General features: G+C 49.4%; 1 protein-coding gene across 1 annotated transcript in view; it reads left to right on the plus strand.

Annotated features, from left to right (window-relative positions):
- Positions 1-5,836: 5,836 nt before the first annotated feature.
- LOC143637981 (scavenger receptor cysteine-rich domain-containing protein DMBT1-like) overlaps positions 5,837-22,466 on the plus strand; it is a 62,248-nt gene continuing 45,618 nt past the window's right edge. The window contains exons 1-10 of the mRNA XM_077105367.1: positions 5,837-5,876; positions 8,508-8,825; positions 8,949-8,978; positions 10,144-10,182; positions 11,402-11,549; positions 13,522-13,712; positions 16,392-16,709; positions 18,700-19,017; positions 19,519-19,554; positions 21,870-21,902. Coding sequence (XP_076961482.1) covers positions 5,837-5,876; positions 8,508-8,825; positions 8,949-8,978; positions 10,144-10,182; positions 11,402-11,549; positions 13,522-13,712; positions 16,392-16,709; positions 18,700-19,017; positions 19,519-19,554; positions 21,870-21,902 — 1,471 coding nt within the window. The remainder of the gene's footprint in view (positions 5,877-8,507; positions 8,826-8,948; positions 8,979-10,143; positions 10,183-11,401; positions 11,550-13,521; positions 13,713-16,391; positions 16,710-18,699; positions 19,018-19,518; positions 19,555-21,869; positions 21,903-22,466) is intronic.

Below are 22,466 nucleotides of genomic sequence, written 5' to 3' on the forward strand. Positions count from 1 at the left end.
GGTCCTCACCACCACAGTCATCGTCCTCAGCTTCACCATCATCCTTGCCCTCTTCCTCATCTTCACCACCACTGTCTTCACCACCACAGACATCCTCCTCGTCTTCACCTTCATCACCGCCCTCCTCCTCATCTTCACCATCACTGTCCTCACCACCACAGTCATCGTCCTCAGCTTCCCCTTCATCCTTGCCCTCCTCCTCAACTTCACCATCGCTGTCCTCATTGCCACGGTTCTTGTCCTTGTCTTCACCTTCATCATTACCTTCCTCCTCATCTTCACCATCATTGTCCTCAGCTTCACCATCATTGTCCTCACCGCTGCGGTCACCAGCCTCGTCTTCACCTCCGTCTTCAATGCCGTCACTGTCCTCGTCACCTTCACCAGCTCCGTTATCATCAAACTCCAGTCTCCATAGTAAGTCAATTTTGTGAGTCGCTTCCCTAGTTGTCTTCAGTTTATGTGTTTTACGTATATGAACTTATTATGTTTTAATTGTTTTCATGTTTATTATTTATATACAGAGCTTCACGTCCAAACAGGGATATGTAAGTAAATTATTAAAATATCTTCAGGGGCTGGGCTGTGGCTCAGTGGCAGAGTGCTTGCCTCACATGTGTGAAGCACTGGGTTCAATTCTCAGCACCCCACATAAATAAATGAATAAAATAAAGGTTCGTCAACACACAAAAAAATATTTTTAAAAAATAAAATACCTTCAACCCTCTGGATATCTAGTCCTATTCAAATAGGTCTCTGTGGAGGAATTTATTTTCCATTTATAGCTGGGGACCCAGGGGTGCATTCCTGGCCTCCTCTTCCCCTGACAGTCACCCACCTGACCCAGGCTTTCATCTCCCCTTTCTTTCTGAATGACCACAGATGTCTACCTGGTTTCTGTGCCTGTGTGTCCCCAATGTTCTAAGCCTTTGTTTATGTGCAGAGTTAATTTTTAATTGAAAGTCAGGCTTATTGAAGTACAATTTACCTACAGTAAAAACTACCATGTAGTTCAAAGCATCGTAACGGTTACAACTGTGAAGCTCTTGCCCCCATCAGGACACAGAGCCCTTCCACTGCCTGATAGAGTTCCCTTTGCTCCTTTGTAGTTAAATGTTGCCTAAGCCCCAACCCTGACAGCTCCAGTATGATGTCTGGCTCTCTAGGTTTGCCTTTCCTGGAATCATGCAGAACACCCCCAGAGCGTTCTGCGCGGGGACTTTTTTTTTCTTTCTTTTCTGTTTTTTTTTTTTTTTTAAGTTGTCAATGGACCTTTAGTTTATTTATTTATATGTGGTGCTGAGAATCCAACCCGGTGCCTCACACATGCTAAGCAAATGCTCTCCCACTGAGCCACAACCCCAGCCCTGCACTGGGATATTTTTACTTGGCCTAATGCTTATGAGAGTCATTCATGTAATTCCACCTATCAGACATTTGTGTGGTTTTATTGCTAACTATGGATATATCAAAATTTGTTTCTCCATGCATCATCTGATAGACATTGAAATTATTCCTAACTTTTACTATTATGAATACAGCTATCATAAATATTCACGTACAGCCTGCAAGCTGTTTTCCAAAGTAGCTGTGCCATTTTGTACTTCCAATAGCAACATAAGAAAGTTACATTTTCTCTACATTCTTGTCAACATTTAGGATTATCTGTTTTTTAAGCTGGGCTATTATGGTATCTCTACTATAATGAGCTAATAATGATACACTTTTGTGATTTTTGGTTGTATTTCTCTAAAGATTAGTGATAAGGAGGATTTTTTCATTTGCCTATTCTTATCTCTTTGCTGAAGTGACCAAATCTTTTATCCTTAAAAAAAAAAAAAAAGCCAGGCATGATGGCACCCCCTGTAATTCCAGCTGTTGGGAGGCTGAGGCAGGAGGATCACAAATTGGAGGGCAGCCTCAGCAATTTAGGGAGGCACTAAGCAACTTAGCAAGACCCTGTCTCAAAATAAAACATAAAAAGGGCTGGGAATGTGGCTCCGTGGTTAAGCTCCCCTGGGTTCAATCCTTGAAACCAAAAAAAGGGGGGGGGGGAGAGGGATACTTTTTCCAAAAATATTTTTTCCAAAAGTATTTCTTGAATTAGGGATATTAATTTTTGATTTATGAACCTCTTTCCTATCCATTAGCTCATCTGATCCCCAATTTTACAGCTCAGGAAACTGAAGTCTGTCTATAGTATGAGATGGAATAGGACTTAGACCTCAGGTTGAAAGTCATATCTTTGGACTTGAAGCTCCGTAGGCTCCTTAGAACCAGTTTCTCATGTTAGATGTCCACAAGGAAACCATGACGCTGGCCTGGGGCATCCATCCTTCCCTTTGCTCAGCCTCGGCCTGTCCTTGGGTGCCCTTCATTACTGATTGGTGTTCTCTGCTCTCTGTAGCTGTGGACATAACAACCGAATCCATCTCTTCTGGGGAAGAGCAAACACCAACAGGTACATTAAAAATGCGTCTTTGGGGTTTACATTGAATCTTATATCCTGTGTATTTATTAAAAATCATAAGAGACTGTGTTTTTCTAGAAATATTCCTTGTCAAGTTCCTGAGATAGTGAAATAAAGGTGTTTCTGAGGAATGTGCTTCTAGTAACTCCAGCTCAGCAGGGAGTTCTGGTCAGTGGTGCACACACACACACACACACACACACACTCACCCTCACTCACACACATGGGTTCTCAGGTCCTTGTGAGTGTAGGAAACACTGCATTCACACAGGAAATGGGCTTCTTTCCTCCCAGATATCAAGGAGTCTCTAACATACAGTCAGCCCTTAGAGGCCCCCACTAACAGTCAGTCACGGGATGCCATGCTTGTGAAGACAGGTGACCCAAAACTCCATTGTCTTCCTGCGTCATCTCTCTGGAAGTCTTCTGTATGATGTAAGAAAAAAAAAGTGCTGGAATCCAGGTGTCTGGAGTTAATGCCTAGGCCACCAAGGTGTTCTAGTCATATTAAGTGCATACACCCTGAGTTTCTTAGTATCCAAAATTGGTGGCCGACCTGTGACTCCCAGCTGCCTGCAGGGAGGCCTTTCGTTCCCTTCCACCTGCTGAAGTCCTTCCATGGCCTCCGTGCCCATTTCTGCGTGTGGCTTCTTGCTCTGGTCTCCGTAAGGACACTCATCCTCTGCGTTTGGACCCTTCTCACTGACCCGCCTCGAAATCCACCGGACATCACAGGCGTTTGACGCCTGCTCTAGCTTCTGACGAGGGGAGTCATGGCCTCCTCAGTGCAGGCCCTCCGTCTTGCCTTCAGTCAATGATGGCCCACGGCATTACTGAGGCCGCTTTGATTCTCCTGGGTTTTGTAAGTGTGAGATCTTTAGATTCATCTTGTATTTTTCAAACACATAATGGGTGAACAAAAAGTTAATCTTGTTTAGTGGGGACGATAGTGACTGGCTTAGATGAGTCAAAAGAAGACAAAGCCACAAGTTGGAGACGAGATTGGGCCTTGGGTTGAGCCCGTTCTGCAGAGTGTTCACTTAATTCTCTGCATGCAACTGGCAGTAGTTTACGTGAGCTGTGGCTTTTCCTTGACCTCCTCTCAGGGCCGTCAGTGACCACAGCCCCCGAGGCTTCAACTCCTCCACGTGCCGGGCTGGGAAGTAGGACCTGAGAAATGAAGGGCTGATGGGTGGCGTTGAGAGAGGGGGACCCACAAGTGGAAAACAACCCGCTCATAAGCTGTGGGATTCAGGGCAAATTTCTTAGCCCTGTCAAGTCTCAGTTTCTTTGTCTGCAAAATGGGAAGCCCACGCCTGTGGTAAAAATTTAGAGAGAAACATGTAAGTTAGTGGTTCTTGGGGACTCCTGCTTTTCACTCACAAACAACAAATGCCACAATATAGCCACACAAAAAGATCTTTATGAGACAATGGGGCCTGTGCTCCAAGACTATGTGATTGTGGCTGAGGAGGTGTCTATGTGGCTGTGACCTGCCATGGACGGGCTAGGTGATATTTCACTGGATATTTTGACATCTCTCATGTCTATCCCCGTCCACAGCTGGGGAATCATATATGAAGGATATGTTCCTGTTAGGAGTTTTAGAAGTTCCTTAAAGAGGCGTTCATCTGGAAGTAGCAAAGCCTAATTTTCACATGAAGTTGGAGATGATTCTGGCTATTAGTCATGTGTGGGTGCAGGAGAACTACAGGATCTTACATGTATGTAAAAGGAGGACATGGCCACCTGGGGATTTAAAGGAAAAAAAACCTTCTAGAGACTGGAGGCATGTCACACAGTGTCCCTCCTCTTTGTGCCCTCTGCCCCAGGAGCCTGGACAGAGGTGAAGCTCTGAGTGCCACAGGGAGGGGCTCAGGCTGCATGAAGCCTCATTCAGGGCATGTGGGGGACAATGTGTGGTGACCTCTAGGACCTGGCTGAGGCCACTGCCATGTGCTGCCAGCTGCAGTGTGGCCAGGTGGGGGCAGCTCCCAGGGGGCCCACTTTGGGGCAGGCTCTGGAAGATCCAGCAGGATGGCATGCAGGATGTGGGCAACAAGAGCCACCTGGGGCAGCATGGCACAGGGGCCAGGGTGGGCACAACTGTGGGCACCTGGAGGGTGCAGGTGAGGGGCTGGCTGTCAGCATTGGAGGGGACTCTTAGCTCCCCCTCCAGTCCTCCCCTCCTGCATCCGCCCCCCACACATGCACACACACACTCACCCCCCCACACACACACACACCACAGTTCAGTCCAGGAACACAGCAGATCTAGGTAGATCACCAAAGCTGCCTATGTTTCGTCCATGTCTGGCATCAGCCTAACCAGTCCCTTGACTGCCCAGAGGGCCAAGTCCAGCTCACAGACTGATCCAGGCCCAAAAGTGGGCTGTCTAGTTTGAAAATTCAGGCTAAACTTGAATCTAAAAATCACAATATTCATCACAACAACAATAAAAATTCTTAATCTAGTGAAAGAAATGAAAGTAGCGAAGGCAAAAAATGGCAAGTTCTTTTATTATACCAACTGGCCCGATCCGAGAGGGCTGCCCCTCTGGACCCAGAACAACTCTCCATTCACCTGGTCCCTTTACTCGGACCTCATACTTACCTGAATGGGCCCACAGACTTTACAGTTTGTGACCTCTGGGTGACAGGCCAAATTTGTCAGCTGATGCCCAAGGCCCTCCCCATTCTGAGCCTACTGACCTTCCCAAGGCCATCTGTCCCTCTAGCTGGCTCTCTACCTCACTGCGCTTCCCAGTCTTTCCTGGTTCTCTCCCACGTGCTCCTGCAGTAGCTTCTCTGCAAACCATCGGCTCCACAGGTTGCCCCCAATCAGTCCCAAGCGGCCTCTCTCCATGGGACACAGGGCTTCCTCACGGTGAATTGTGGTGACGGTGTGTGACCTCCATGGTAAAGACACTCCGTAAGATTCCCAGGTGCCATTTCAGAGCTGACCCCCTTCCCTGACAGATCTGCTGTGTGACTGACCATCCTTGCCTCCTTCAGGGAGGTCAGAGGGCAGCAGACATGGGCAGAAGGTAGCAAAGGGAGACGGTGGACAGCTGATGGCCTCTCCTACCGCGGGTCACGTGGCAACAGTTCCCCATGAGTTTTGCTCTCTCAGCAGCCGTGTGGCCAACAAGCAGCAGAGCCCTGGCCTACCCTCAGGAGAGACCTGGGGCTATGAGGTCCCTGGCCTTGGAACCCTGTGGCATCTTTTTTCCTACTGAGTCCTGGCAGGAGGCAGGCACCTCCTTGGAGGAACTGTCTCTTCTCCCGTGATGCAACCCTGCTCTCACGACTGTCCTTCCTTCCCCATCCCTAGCCCATGAGGACCTGCTGCCCACCTCTTCAGCGATGCCGGCAACTCAGCAGCCACCTTCCTCTGCACTGGCAGGTAGGGCTGTGTGGTTCTGTGTCACGGCTTCTGGACAACTCTGCTCCTTTGACAATGAAGGGATGCGTGAACACGTCACTGGGGGCCTGTAGAGCACTGAACGAAGGAGACCCTGGTGTGGGCTGAGTGGGTGGGCTGGTACCGTGGGGCAGTGAAGGCTGGGATGGGGTGTTGGGGTGCCTGGAAGAGGGTCACCACCCAGACCTGAGGGTCAGACAGGACACAGTACCTCGTGCAGGTCCTGGAGGGTGAAAGGGCAGTGGGACGACGCCATACAGGAAAGTCCCAGACGGAGTCCCCATGGGCTACGGAGCAGAAGACGGCTACTTTCCAGAGCAGGACTCAGAGCAGCCAATAATCACACGGTCACTGACAAGGGAGGAGGCTCAGGCCCTCTGAGATGTTTTTGTTTGTTTTTAATGTGTGGTCAGGGATAAGTAAGATTTAGGGGAATTCAGACTGAGCTGGGCCTTGGATTTTTATAAGCTAGGTTCAGCCTGAGGCTAGATAAGACAGGAGTGAAATATTCAACCCGATCACTCCCTTGATCTGTTGGTACTGCCAAAAGATGTGGGAGGACTGAGAAGAGCCAGCACCACCGTCCTGGCCTGAAAGTATTGTGGGTGAGACAGTGCCCAGCAGGCCTACTGACCATGGCCTTGAGAAGATGGCAAAGGCACCATTGATGGTTTTGTGACTTTCAAGTCTTTGAACTCACATTCCATCTTTTCCCCCCTCATTTGTTTATTGACTTTCCACCCTGCGTGCCCACCATGTGCTAAACCAGGGCCTGCATTGGATAATGTGTGAATGACTCCCACAGTCCCTGTTCTCAGGGGGCATGTCATTTAGTAAGGAGACAAGTCTTACACACAGAAAACTACAGCTCAATGGACACGTGGAGGGAGGTGGTCTGTGAGAGGCCCTGCCACGCTCCCCCTGCATCCTCAGAGCATGGCTGGTGCTGTTCTGGGACCCCTGTGGAGTGCTTTCGGCCCACACTTCTACAACACTCATGACCACACCCACTGTTTTCACACCCGTCTCACCCCGGACATGTGAGATCTGGACCCCTCTCGGCATCCCCAGCCAGGCAAGCCCTCTTCCGGGTGCACTCCCTCTCTTCTGCCTCATCACAGCTTGTGATTCCCCTTCCCCTCAAGGCCACAGAGCTAGTCAAGGATGCTGGGCTTCAGACCCATTCACCCGGACCCGGCATCCACGTCTCTGTCCACTCAACCTCCCGGTTACCACCTGCTCAGGGAGAGAACACGTGTGCGTTGTTGGCCCTGCACATGACCGTGTGGCCAGTCCCAGGAGAACCACAGCAAGTGGCTGAGAATCAGAAATGTCAGCCCTGGTCTGGGTGATCACAGACCTCATCAAATGGAGCCGCTGGGGATGGAGTCTGGAGGACGGGGGGATTCCAGTGGGCAGGAATGGGGACTTCAAGCCAAGTAAACGGAAATGGGGGGCATTTGGCTTCATGGTACAAATCCCCATTCAAGAAAGGTTAATTAAGGGAGTATACGGTGGGGTATAGATGGGTCTTGGAGAGCCCAGCCCAGGGGGTACAAACCGTAGAGTCATCCCCCCACTCTCTGGACCTCCCTTCTTCCTCTGTCCCCCTCATGAGTCATTTTGAGCAGTTTCTCTGTTCGCTTATCTGTTCATGTATGACTATCATGGTTGCCCCCAATGGAAGCATAGCACCCTGAGTCCTCCAGCTCTCTTCCCAATCCCAGATACCCAGCAGAGAGACCCTGCACAGTCCAGCACCTGGACTGGTGTCCCTGGGGTCAGATGTGCACTCCACATCAGATCAGGCAGACTTCCCCTGGGGATTATGGCTGTGGCCCTGTCTCATCCTGACTATGGAAGGAGCAGGTTATCTAAAAAGAGAATATGGACAAAGATGTGTGTAAGTTATCTATTGCCACGTGAAACCATCCCAGAACACTGTGGCTTAAAACAACCTCCATGGATAATTGCTCACAAGTAGTCAGCTGGGCAGCCTGTGGATTCAGGATAGGTTCAGATGAACTTGGCTGGATTTGCTCATGCATCTGTGGTCAAAGACTATCTGTCCCAGGATGGCCTCCTTCACATGTCTGGGAATTCTATAGTTGTCACCTGAAGTGGCAGAGGTGACAAAGTCGCATGTCCTCCATCACTCAGCGGGATAGCTCAAGCTTATTCACATGATGCTCCCGAGTGCCCAGAGGGTGAGCTGCAGCCTGGGAGGCCTCTCATGCCCTCAAAGCACAAGGGGCACTTGTCCACGCTCCCTTGGCCAAGGTGAGCCAAAGGCCCCCAGCCCAGGGTCAAGGAGTGAAGAAAGAGCCCAGATTCCAAAGGGGAGCGGTCACGCGGTCACATTGTAAAGAGTGAGGATATAGGGAGGAGAAGAGCTGGATCCACTTCTAGAAATAATCCCCACAGGCAAGCGGTCCTAAAGTAGGGTGCAGATAAGGGATGTCACAGGCTGGAGCCCACATGTCTGGTGAGTGGCACGGACTCACTCAGAGCAGCCCGAGGAAGACTAGGACCGAAGTCTGTCACGTAGACAATAGTCCTGCCACCAGTGAGCTGGGGGCAGCTCTCACTACTTGAGCCTTTGTCCTTCCCCAGGTGGCTGGGCACCTGTGCGGCTGGTAGGCACCCCTGAGAGGTGTGCCGGCCGTGTGGAGGTTTTCCACCAAGGAGTCTGGGGGACCGTGTGCGATGACCTCTGGGACCTTTCAGAAGCAAACGTCGTCTGCAGGCAGCTCGAGTGTGGCCGGGCCATCTCAGCCGCGAGCGAGGCCCACTTTGGGGAAGGTTCTGGGAAGATCCTCCTTGACGACGTGCACTGCGGAGGACATGAGCGGCACCTTGGGGAATGTTCCCATGCCGGCTGGTTCTCCCACAACTGTGGTCACCAGGAAGATGCCAGCGTGATCTGTTCAGGTAAGCCCCGTGCCCCTCCAGACGGGGCCCAGCCTAGCTCTTTCCAAGAGCGTGCTTTATGCAGCTGGACTTGAATCCGTGTCATTCGCTCACGGCAGATGTCGTCCTCTCCCCTGCCTACAGGTGCCGAACACTCAACCGTCTCACCACCAGGTAAGGAGGGTGCTGTTCAAGTGGGCAGCTCATCAGCACCTTGGAGATCAGGTTCTGCTGGAAATGGGATGTCTTGTCCTCTAAGCCTGTGGAGGGGGTTGAGAGATGTGGAAGGACCTGGCTGATCAGGGGAGAGGTGGATATACCTCAGCAGTCACCTAGCCGCGCCTCACTGGCTACCTCTCTATTTACTCACCATGAATTTCACATACAGGAGGTGGATTTCTCAATATCTCCGACTTCTGAAGAGCACCGTGGGTGCTTCTGTTCTGAGGTTTTACATAGGTGCAATGAGCTATGATTGGGTGGGAGGTGGTGAGGATACGGGTGATGGCTAAGGGAGCTTCCTGCCCCGGGGTGAATGGCCACTGGGACCCATCTGGGGAAAGCCAAGCTGAGCCAATCTCAGTTCCACCCCTCTTGCCTCTGCCTTGTTCCTGGTGCATCTCTGCCCCCACCCCAGAGCCCCCTGCTGTTGGCTCCCCACACACTCCCGGCCTCGACACCTAGTTCCCCATGCCCATTCTCTGTTCCTCACCAGACCCCAGGGTTCTTCTACTGGCAGTCACCTCTCAGTCAGAGTTATGAATGAACATGGTTTGATAAGGTCTGGTAAGCATTCACACCTCTCCTGTGTATTCAACTCTACCAGGTGGAAATAAAGTGATCCAGGAAGAGAATCCAGGGAGGTGCTGAGCTGAGTGTTTCTGGTGGGGAGATATTGGGGACCTGGAGGAGAGCCCACACTTTCTTTGGGTCCTGACTCAGCACCTCTGAGAAGCACTGGGTCAAGGCATCCGCCTCTGTGCTCCTTCCTGTTCCCACAGCATAAGCTCGTAACTCCCAGCCTTTGGGTCACCAGAAGAGGCCTAGGAGCCAGTATTTCAAGTCTTTAGTTTTCCTAAATCCTCATATTACAAAACATCTCATTTTCACATTTGAGGAAAGAATTATGCATCAAAGTCTGGGAAGAATTCAGATCAGTGTCTCTTACCTCTTGCACATTAAAGGTGCCCACTCAGGCCTCCCCCAGAGACTCGCTCAGTGGTTCTGGGAGGAGCGGAGACAGTAGGTGTGTTACAAGCTCCTCAGGGTTTTCATGTGCAGACAGCGTGTGGATATCCGTTCCAGATGCTGGTTCACGTGTCCTTTTTGTGTTTCACAGGTCACCAGTTGACTACGCTGGCAGAGACAGTGTCTACAGGTAAGAACGTGTATCCCTGGAGCCCTGTTCAATGTCTTATGGCTCAATCTCTGAAATGATTCTTCAAGGAAAATGTGCCCAGATGCTATCCAGGGGCCACTTCTGAACCTGTGTTCTAAGAGAAGAACCTAATAACGATGTCAGTCAAAGAAGGAAATCCAAACAACCAAGTGATGCCAGCCCTGATGGCTGGCCTTCCAGCACGCCCGCCATGAATAGAGGGAAAACCGGCAGCTGCTGCCACAGTGATGCCACCAGGGTGCTGCCCAGGGCCTTGCTTTTAGAGCGTGTCCACCCGGATGGGCAGTTTTCTTCTCCACCCTTTCCCTTTCTCTGAAAGATCTCTGTCCTCCTTTTCTACACTTCCTTTCTCATCTGCCATCTCCCCCGCCCCGTTTTGCCGGTGCTTTGGGCTCCAGAAACTCCACTGTACTTAGCACTACTTGGGGATAAAGAGTTAAAATACTAATGTTGGAGAAGTAGGTGGTCCTTCTAGAGAAGAGCCACAACTAGATGACCAGGGCCAACTGAGTGTAGGTCCAGATAATCTGAAGGAGAAAAGCCAGCTGTTTCCATTGTCACCGTGTCACCTTTAATTTTGAACTGAATGTTGGATGGCCAGATAAATAAGACAAGCAGACGAAGAACCAAACAGATGGGTGGACAGGGGGACAGAAAATGATATCAGCATTAGGGCCACTGCAGGGGTGGATAACTCAGGGCAACTTCTTTTATTAAATAATAGATTTTAAGAATGTAATTTTAAGAAATTACGGCTGACAGTAATGGGGTCCCGCCATCATCGTATCCACCGAGAGTCTACATTGCCTTGGCCTTAATTGACCAAACTGAAGGAGAACTTTACTCATAACCACAGGTGGGCTGACAAAATTCAAAGATATAGCCCATGACTAGGGAGTAACCAAGGGGAAGGGCTGGGCCAATGTAGGGCACCAGCTCTTTCCAGCAAGGCCATGTCCTTGGTAGGATTCCCAAAAGAGAGGAAAGATGTTTCTAGCTTCAGACACATTCCTGCTCTAGTTTCCCAAGTTTGCAAGCCTTTTTAGACTGGTTTATACCTCTACTCTATCCTAGGACACCACCAAATGATAACCCTTGAAACCTTTTTTGGGAAAGTATGTGGGAGAGTGTGAATTAGAAAATTTCTTGACTGAACAATGAAATAAACTGAAATTCTAAAATCTCTCTCTTTATTTAGAAAATTCTCAGTGTGGTGGCATTGTTAGTCACTCATCTGGAAGCATTAGAAATCCTCCAAAGTATGAAATGCACGACAACATAACCTGCACGTGGGAGATCACGGCAAACGCGTCTCACCGTATACGGCTGGCATTTCCGTGTCTCGAGTGAGTGCCGAGTGCATTACCTCAGTTCACTATGCAGTTTAAAAATCCCAATTACTTTTTCCCTTAATGGATATTTTAAGCAAAAGTGTCCTTTGTGCATTTTTTTTTCTTTTGAAATAGCCACAGATGCATAGGAAAGTAATGCTGAGTCCTGCAGACCCCCACCGAACTTCCCCCAATGGTGGCATCACGTGCACAACGGTAGAACAATGTGGAAGCCAGGAAGTTGGTGTTGGTTGTGATACTGTGTGCTGAACTACAGATCTCATTCAATTCCCACTAATCTTACATGTTCTTGTGTGTGTGTGTGTGTGTGTGTGTGTGTGTGTCTGTGTATGTGTGTCTGTGTGTGTGTGTGGTTGCATGCATTTTTATCCCATGTCACATAACTAGTACCATATTCCAGATATAAAACTGCTCTGTTACCACAAGGGAACCATCCTTTCATCATTTGCATTCACAAACTGCCCCTCTTTCTGCCCCCTAAAAACAATCTGTCACCGCTACAGTAGGTCATGTTGAGGATGTTATATGATGGAAGCCTACAGTAGCCCTGGGATTGACTTTTCCATTCAGCACAGTTCCCTGAAGAGTTTCTAAAGATGCATCCAGGTTTCTTTACTCCTCTCTTCCTTGAAGAACATCTTTGTTGTTTCCATCTTTAGGTATTACACAGAAAGCTTCTATGGACATTCACATGCAGGTTTTTGTGAAAACATTAGTTATTTTTCGAGGAAATAACAATGCCCAAGAGTGTGATTGCTGGACTGTGTAGTGTGTACATATTTAAATTCTTAGAACACAGTAAACTGTTTGCTAGAGTAACTTCCATGTCACATGTCACCAGCAACACCTGAGATCTTGTTTCTCCACATCCTAGGGAGCATCTGGTATTTTTTTTTTAATGTTAGCTGGGGTTGTTTGTTTGTTTAGGCAGATCTTTTATGTGTCTTGTTAGATTATATTTAGGCATTTCTATCTTTCTTTCTTGTTGTTGTTGGAGCAATTGTAAACAACACCACTTTCAGTTTGGGTTTCTAAGCCTTTGCTCATATGTAGAAATATGACTGATTTTTGTATATTTCTATGAATTTTTAGTTAAAATAAAAATCATCTATGAGCTTTGGATAGATTGTGTGTGTGTGTGTGTGTGTGTGTGTGTGTGTGTGTGTGAGAAAGGGCTGTAGGGATAGAGAGAAAGAAGAAAGACAGAGTGTGTGTCCTAACCAGCTGGCTACAGAGGCAGTCTAGGAAAACCTTACACCTATTAAGTCAGGAAATTTTAGGTTTTAAAATCATAAATATGCAAGATTGATGTCCTTCATAGATGAATGCCCTGTGGAAATGAAGCCCTAGGAACAATGTAAATGTCTTATTACTCCTGGATTTTCCCTAATGGAAGGATGGCTTGGAATGATGGCTCTCAGGTGGTGACCTGGAAATGGTCTCTGGTGGTAGTTGGACAGAAGTTCACAGAGAACAACTTTGGACAAGATCAGATGATTTCCAGACAGCAAGCTGGGTAGAACTGTGGCCTGCTTCCCTCTAAGCAGGTTGGCTGCCAGAAGTTTGTAAATGGGTTGTTGGGAACTGGAGCTGCCCCCACTGCGGACCCACATGGAGCCGAGCAGCCTGTGCACCTTGGGCCCTCCCTCCCTAGGTGGCTGTGTGCTGGGATGACCTTGGATAGCCCTGGCCTGCCCTTCCCGGCTGGGAGGTCCTGCAGCCTCAGCTGTCCCAGCCCCGAGCAGAGTAATCTAGAGCCAGCTCCTCCTTCTCTCCCAGCTACAATCCCCTTCCCTGCAGGTAGTGGCACCAGGGAGAAGAAGCAGGCTGAAAAGACCCATTCCGTCTCTACATGACTTTGCACTTGTCCCCGGCCTCTGTAGCCACACACAAGCTTGTCTCATACCCCACCTTCCAGACCTTCTGAGGAGGAGACTGAGACCCCCGTGGCTGTTTCTCTCCCCAGCCTCGACTGCACCAATGAATATGTTGAGATCCTGGACGGCCCCCCAGCTTCAGCAAAGTCCCTGGGGAGGAGCTGCTCTGGCTCCCACCTCACCTACACGTCCTCCTCCAGCTCAGTGACCCTTGTGTACTTCCGAAGCTCCAACAACATAGGCAAACACTTCACTGCTTATTATTATTCTGCAAACAAAGGTAAGAATGGTGGCCTGGAGCCGCAGCTCTGGACGGACTGCCTGGGGACCGTCACTTTGGGCAAATGGCTTGGCACTCCTGCTCTGTTGTGGGGAAAGCAGGAGGACCTTACTCCTGAGTGAGGGCGGTTGCGAGCTACGCATGTCGTGACGCTGCAGTGCGCTCAGCAGAGCGACGGCACATCCCGGATGCAGCGGCTGGCTGCTCTGTCCTGGGCGCATTTCCACCGTCAGCTCCTTGGGAAGTCATTTCTGATGTTACTCTGAATCCGGTTTGAGGTGGGCATTTTAGGACCTGCAGAAGATGTGATCTTAGCCTAAGGAAAGCTGAACACAACCTCAAGGAAGTAAGACAAATACACATGATGGAGCTGGACAGATAGAATACCCTGGACCAAGGCAAACCCGTAGAACAGAGAGAATGTACTAGAACATACTAAATCGACACATGCATGCATCTTGGAGAAAGATATTGGGAACAAGAGCAGCACGGGCAGAGGCTATGCATAGTGTTGAAAACCAGGGAACCAGCCTCCTTTGGATTTGGCTTTGAAACTGGCAAGGCTGCGAGCAGGGAAGTGGGGAGAGGCACGCAAGGAGAGAGAACAGCGTGCACCCAGGGACAGGGCGTTGGAGGTGTGCGGGAAGGCGGGCAGAAGCCAAGCCAAGGGTTTCTACTGAAGCACAGCCCAGTCCAGTCTGCAAAACAAATCAGTAACAACAACAAAGATCCAAATAGTCAAAGTAATAGCTAGTGCTTATTGTCTATTATATTTATGCAGCACATTTCAAATTCCCTGCCACATGTTACCCTTACATAAAACCATGGTTCATCCCCTTCTACATTTGGGGGAACCAAGGTTTCCGGGGTTCCATAATTATCTGAGGTCCTGCACTACTTACTGCCAAGAGGAAACAGGCAAAGCCAATAGAACTGCAAGTGCCTTACGTCTACCTTGTCCAAGATGCGGCTCAGAAACAGTCTCCAGTGGCTCTCACAAGTGCCGGGGTGACTCGGGAACCTCCTGGGGAAACACGCTGTAGAGCAGAGGAGATGTTCTGCAGCACAAAGTGGATCAGGGGAAATCACCATGATTGGCATCAAGCAACCCTGATGATGTCTCTTGTATTTGCAGAGGCTGTGTTACAGACCCCACATCTAATCAGTGAGTCCATCTTTGTTTTGTTACTAATCTACAGGCCTAGTTTGTGTTTCTTGCTCGTCCTCCCTCCCAAGGCTTTACAAACATGTTTTCCAGTTCCATGTATAAACCTACGGTGGTGGAGAGATTCTGTCTGCATGGTGTCTGCCTATTCACAAGTTGTGCCTATCAGTAATCAGGTCCCTATATAAAGATAATTGTCTATTTGATTTCCTAATCTCTTGTTTCTATCAAAGATGATGAAAAACACCTAATTAGATACTCTATGTCTAGAGAAAGTTGACCAAGCAGAAGCAAGCAAGAAGAACAGCAGTTTTCCCCAGAAGGACACTAGGTGTGAATGTTGGTATTTCAGCACAAAATGGCCCACTTGAAGTATTGTACATTTTCAGCGACTGGGTAGAAGGGAATATTGTTTCAATTGGCCCAAAGGCAGACGAGAAATAGGACCCATGAGAAAAGAGTGATTCGGAAGTTCATTACCATACAGAAGGCAGAGAAAGAATCAGCCAGAAGCTGGGCACATAACTGCTCTCAGAATGTCACCTCTTGACTTGCCCCAGTTCTCCTTTTTGATGCAAGGGCGTCTCCTTGTATCCACAGCCATCCCCACATCAACACCCAAGTCAGGAACGGCAAGACCAGGTAAGCCCCGCACACCCCCTCCCCTGACGGTGTCCCCTCCTCTTGGAGTCTGCGTTGGTCTGTGCGTCTGTGTCTGCTCCATGGAGGGAAACGAAGCCAACTGCACACAGTTCATCTACCTGCAAATGAGCCAGCTGGCTCTGCGCAAACTGCAGGGCCATTCCAGACTTAAGATCTGGCTCTGGCACCCCACCATGAGCAGATTCCTTTTCTTTCTTTCTTTCTTTCTTTCTTTCTTTCTTTCTTTCTTTCTTTCTTTTTGTTTTGGGGGTCGGGGGCTCCTTGTCCTCAAAGCCTGAGCAGTTTGCAAATACCTCCCAGCAGGATTGTCTTTTTGTCCTGGTGCCAGTCCTGATCAAGGTCAGCCTCGTGTTGGCACCACAAATGGGCTTTTCTGGAGTGAGTGGAGTGCCAGAGCCAATCCAGAGGCAGCAGATAGAGGGGCAGAGAAACCAAGGTGAACCCTGGAGGCGGGACCTCAGTATAGGTCTGCTGCTTATGGATTCTCCAACGTCCAGCTTCCTCATTGCATCCCTGAGGTGCATCAGTACCCTTGTATTGTCACCTGGAGTTATTATAAAGGTGAACACGCACATTAAAGTGCTTCACAAAATCACAAATCCTCATGCAAACTATTTGTAATGTTTTTCTGCATTTACCCAAAACCGATTGGCACATACCTCTGGCAAAATAGATAGTTAACGGATTTTTTTAAAGCTAAAAGTTGTTGGCAGTCCCATGACTAATCAAACTCCAGTTGTCGGCTCCCAGGCTCTCTGTCTCTAATGTGGGTGTGAGGGGCAGAGCTCAATGGTGTCATGGAAGGACACCCCACTCCCAGAGAATAGCAGTCAGTGGGTCTTCATCTGCAGGGAACTGGCCAGAGCTGCGGCTGGTGGGCGGCTCTGGACGCTGCTCAGGACGCGTGGAGGTCTTCTACCAGGGGGCCTGGGGCACCGTGTGCGATGACCTGTGGGACCTGAAGGAAGCCGAGGTCGTGTGCCGCCAGCTGGAGTGTGGGCAGGCCATGTCTGCCCTTGGGAAGGCCCACTTTGGCCCAGGCTCAGGAGACATCTTCCTGGACAACCTCCAATGTGCCGGGGTGGAGCGTCACCTGGGCCAGTGTGCCCACTCGGGCTGGCTGGAGCACAACTGCGGCCACCATGAAGATGCCAGTGTCATCTGCTCAGGTAACCTCTCTCAGATGGGCACTGCCAGCACCAGAGTGCTCCAAGACCAAGTCACCTGCCAGCACTCAGAGTTAGTCAGGGAGAAAGACAGGACCCTCAAAACTCACCGCATTTGATTTTTGCTCTTCCTCTTCCAACTTGGCTAATTATACAGTGTTTTAACTACCAGGCTCCAGAATCAAACATTTTGATTTTCTCATTTGGTGGTGAGCATTAGCAAAGGAAAGTGTGCTTCGCTGAAAGTACACAGCATGTGTGCTGTGGGGATCCTTCCAGGGCTTCTGAAAAGGAGCTCAATCAAAGAGGCCACAGGAGGCAGTGGAGCTGGGGAGGCCGAGCTGGCTCTCAGAGCTGGTGTGAACACCCAGACTGTATTTGAGTGGCCCTTAAACCCTCTGAGCCTCTGTTTCTTCATCTATAAAATTAGTTGCTTTTGAGGGGGCTGAGGTTGTGGCTCAGCGGTAGAGCGCTTGCCTCACACATGTGAGACCCTGGTTTGATCCTCAGCACCACATACAAAAATAAACAAGTGAAATAAAGGTGTTGTGTCCAACTAAAACTAAAAATATATATATATTAAAAAAATTTAGTTGCTTTCTTGCAGGACTGCCAACAGGAACAGAGATGTCTTTGACAAAGCCCTGGCGTAGCGGCTGGCAAAGAGGCTGCACATTTGACCCCTCTTCCTGCCATGTCCCCACTCAATTGTAACAGAGGAAATCTGTGTACTGAAGCAACCAATTTTAGTTTCTTTGTGACGGTTTTTTTGAAAACCCTGTATTCACTCATGTGCCAACCTTTAGTAGGAAGCAAATCAGTCACCTCTGGAGTGACTATTAATAGCCCTCTCTGCAATGGGACAAAATACAGCCATAATCCCTGATGTGACTTGAAAGAATCAACAATCACAACTCGAATCAGTGCTCGTTCCATGGAGCGGCCCGTGTGAGCAGAAACTCCACTGTATGCCCAGCCCACTCCCCGTGACTTTTAACCTAAGGCACACATTTAAAAGCATTGTCCTATGTGTCATTTATTCACCTGTTTGTGGCATCTAACTGTGTGGAGCACCCTCTAACTTAGTTATAGACTTGTGGGCTCCTGTTATCCCCAAATTTCAACGTTCTAGAAGATGATTATCTAATCTGAGGTGCCCCCAGAGACCCTAAAAGCGAAACTCATCTGCTACAAAAGCAACAGCTTGTCAGTTTATCCTAAATGTACCTTTCACACCTGGTCATCTTCCCATAGCACTAGCAAAGCCACACAGAAACTTACATTTGTCTAGAGATGAATCTGTTTCTTCTAATACTATGTTATTTACTGGGTCTAACTTTCTCATGTTGCATTAATAAACATGTAGAAGGATATAATTAAAGCTTCATCCTCAGTTATTGAAGTCAGGATTCCCCCAAAATGCTGATGTATTTATCTTTCCTCTCTACAGAGGCTGCAGAATCTCGGTTGAACAGTCCAGGTGAGTTGTCTTCAGAGCTGCAGAAGTGAAGCCACCTCTTGGTCTTTCTAACCGTGCTAGTCCCACTGGCTCCGAGGACCTTCCCCAGCTCTTCCCCTGACTGGCTCCTTCTCACTTTTTAGGAGGTGCCTCCCAGCCACCACCTCTCTGTCACTCTTCATAGCACCCCATTCTTTCCCTTGATGCCTGTCACAGGGAGGAATAGTGCATCATGCTGCAATCTGTGCTTCACTAGTAAATAGACTGTGGGATCCTTGAGGGCAGAGACCCTACCTCAGGTTTATGGCTGCACCACACCACCCTGCAGGGAAGACAGTCAGGAAATACTGTTGAAATGAAAGGAAATTTAATAAAGACCTCACAGCCTGCAGCTCAGGAACCCATGAGACGTGTGAGGAACAAAGCCCCAGGCTCCAGACTGGGGGTGCCCCTCCCAGCCCATCTCTGGGCCTAGTGCTGCCGGACCCCAGGCAGAGCTTTGAGGGGACTCGCACACCACATTTCTGTCTGCAGGGGAATGGCCAGGGCTGCGGCTGGTGGGCGGCTCCGGACGGTGCTCAGGACGCGTGGAGGTCCTCCACCAGGGGACCTGGGGCACTGTGTGTGATGACCTGTGGGACCTGAAGGAAGCCAAGGTCGTGTGCCGTCAGCTGGAGTGTGGACAGGCCATTTCTGGCCCTGGCGGGGCCTACTTTGGCCCAGGCTCAGGAGACATCTTCTTGGACAACCTGCAGTGCTCTGGAGTGGAGCGCCACCTGGGCCAGTGCGCCCACTTGGGCTGGTCAGAGCACAACTGTGACCACCACGAGGACGCCAGTGTCATCTGCTCAGGTACACGCTCCCTCTCAGGAAAATGCGTCTGGTGGCGTGATTGGAGACGTCCTAAAGCCATCTTCCTGGATGGGCGTTTCCACCCCTCCATCTGCCCATTCCTTGAGCACCACTTGAGGCCAGCACTGGGCTCGGACAATGCCCCTGTGTGGGTGGCTCCAGGGTCGCACAGAGGAGGTCTTAGGTGACAGTGGGCAGCAGCCCCACCTGGGCAGTGCAGTACAGGTTCCAGTGCCCTGCCCCCAAGACAGTGACCAAGTTAATCCAAGCCTGGCCGCCATGAGGCAGAGTCGACCCAGCTGCTGAGCCCCAGTCCTCCGGCCAAAGACCTGGCCACATGAGGGCGGAAGGGGCCCGGGGGCAGCTCTAGTATTCTGGGCTCATATTCCTTGAAAGGCCGTGGTCCTTCCTCCTCCATCCACTAAGGACACCCTTGTCACCCCACCTCCTCCACACTGTGGACTCATTCAAGAGGGTGACCTATTACCTTTCTTTGTGCAGCAGATTCAGCAGACCTGCCTCCGCCCACACCTCCAGGTATGTCCATATTTTTTCCTGATTCAGGCAACTTTCCAATAATAATAATAACAGCAATAATAATAAAAGCAGCAAATACTTAAGGGCCAGGCGCTGTTCTGAGCCCTTCACGTACAGACAGACGCTCCTCCACTTACCATGCGGTTAGGTCCCAATAAACTCGTTGCAAGTTGGAAAACATCCTAAGTCGAAGGAGGCACTTCCTAGCCTAACCCGCCCAAGCTCGGAGCTTAGCAACAGGGCTGAGCACTCCCCTGACTGCCTGGTGGACTAGGAGTGCAGCTTGCTGCAGAGGGCAGTACCCACTGGTGACTGCTAGCCTGGGGAAAGATCAAAATTCACAATCTGAAGCACAGTCTCTACTGAGTGAGAACTGTTTTCACACTGCTGGAAAGTCTAAAAACTGTAAGTTGAAACCTCATAATTCAGGGATTATCTGTAACTCATATCATGCTCCAAATAACCCCTTGAGGTAGGTACTTCAATCATTTACATTTTCAATATAAACTGAGACATAGTAAATTAGCAAGGTTCACAGGGCAGGCCTGTGGGTAATCAGTGCCCTTGACCACCCATCTTAGTCTCCATACCATGCATTGGCCCTGGATACACAAAGACCAGGCAAAACTAGAGCCAAGATAGGGGATGTTTTGATCAGGTTATTGCTAATCAGCAAAGCACTCCTGCAAAAAGGAACTATATGTTATTTTACAGATGAGAAATGTGAGACACAGAAAGGTTGAGTAACTTTCTCAAGATCACTCAGCAAGCTAATGGTAGAACCATATTTTGACACTGACCAATCTGACCCTAAAGTTGAAGCTCTTGGGATCGTGTGACTTTTTCCTACTTTCACAGCTCTTATGACTTAATGATTGAATGATATCCATCTGTGATAAAACTGGAGATTAGAAAACAGCAGACCAACACACGCTCAGTGAATTCCAACGTGACACTGGTGTTGTCCTTTCATTGTGACAATACTTCCAAGCACCTGTTCAACACAGGTGTGGTGCAAGGGTTTCCAGATAAATTACTTTATTTATTCTTAAAATAAAAGGATTAGGGAGATCCCAAAGCCTGCCCAAGATAACTTGATTGAAAAGAGGCAGCACTGGGTGTTTGTAGGCTGTCCCTTGCCCCCCGATGCACCTGGATGCACCCACCCAGCTGCAGAGAAGCCACAAGCCCTGGGAGAAGCTGCCCTCCTGCGTCTGCCTGGAGGGGCCCTGGGTGTGCTCTGGGTGTTCTGGGGGAAGGCAGCCCTACGTGGGGGGCTGTGAGTGAGAAGGAGGGCTGTCTAAAGCTCGAGGGCCATGGTTAGGGGCGAGAGCCCTGGGTATCCAAACTGTAGTTTTCTCAGTTCAGGCACATTGCAGGGACAGTGGGGAAAGGAGAACAAGGCAAGTGAGAGGAGCCATCTGGTTGCCAGTTGCTGCCCCAAAGCTTAGAGGCTGAAGCAGCCACCATTTAGATACAGGTCATGGGTTTGTGGGCGGGGAATGTGGGCTGGGGTCAGTGGAGGGTCCTGCTCCCCTGGGCATCAAGCAGGGTAACTCCACGGTGTTCTCTGGTGGCTGACTCCCATGCTTGGTGTGCCTGGAGGTGGGCTGCTGGAAGGTGGGCTCCTGTCCACGTGGTCTCAGGGGCTCCTCACAGGGTCCCTCCTGCAGGGCAGTCAGAGGTCTTAAAAGTTGGTGTCATGCTGGGTCCAGTAGCACAGTGCTTGTAATCCCAGCAGCTCAGGAGGCTGAGGCAGGAGGATCTCAAGTTCAAAGCCAGCCTCAGCAACTTAGTGAGGCCCTGAGCAACTCAGAGACCCCATCTCTAAAAAAAAAAAAAAAAGGTACACACACACACACACACACACACACACACGGGCTGGAAATGTGGCTCAGTAGTTAAGCACCCCTAGATTCAATCCCCAGTGCCAAAAACGAAAAGATGGTGTAGGGCCACAGGAGCAAGCCAGTGTTCTGAGACAGGAAATAGAAGCCGCCAGTCCCTTAAAGGCATACATCGCCACCCCTTCTGCCATGTTCTGTTGGTCAAAGCAGTCCCAGAGCCCAGGCAGTTCGAGGGAGGGAAACTAGACCCCATCTCTTGACAGGAGGCATGTGACCTGACCAAGAAAGTGTGACCTGCTCTCGCCGGCCACAGGCCCTGGAGGACATTCACTTGCGCCACCAACTCTTCTTGATTTACACTACAGTCCTTGACATTTCCAGAAAAAGCCTTTCTGCTTCCCTAACTTGTAGATGAGAATGAACATTTCCCCCCAGATGTCATTATTTTCTCCTGTTTTTCTCTTCCAGGTCCTTCTGTACCTTCTCGGGATCACTTAGCAGGTAATCACTTCTTTTAAGTGGAAATGATTCCCTGTCAAAAGACCCTCAGAGCAGACTGGAGGCTGCTGCTCGGGATGTAGCTCAAAGAGACACTGGAAAGGGGGCCAGCTTCTCTGCTGCAACTCTAAAAGCTGGACTTTTAAAAACTCCATCTGTTCTTTTTAGATATATATGACAATAGAACGTTTGACATGTTTATACCTATATGGAGTACAGCTTATTCTAATTAGGCTCCCATTCTTTTGGTTGAACATGACATGGAGTTACACCAGTCTTGTATTCATATATGAACATAGGAAAGTTATATCCGACTCATTCTACTCTTTCCTATTCCCATTACCCCCTTCCCTTCATTCCCCTTTGTCTAATCCAAAGAACTTGTATTCTTCCCTCCATCTCTTATTGTGTGTTAGCATAAGCATATCAGAGACAACATTCACCCTTTGGTTTGGGGGGATTGAATTATTTCACTTAGCATGACAGTCTCAAGTTCCATTCATTTACCAGCAAATGTCATACTTTCATTCTTTTTTATGGCTGAGAAATATTTCATTGTGTATATAC

This window comes from Callospermophilus lateralis, chromosome 15 (genome assembly GCF_048772815.1).
Source record: "Callospermophilus lateralis isolate mCalLat2 chromosome 15, mCalLat2.hap1, whole genome shotgun sequence".
Lineage (NCBI taxonomy): Eukaryota > Metazoa > Chordata > Mammalia > Rodentia > Sciuridae > Callospermophilus > Callospermophilus lateralis.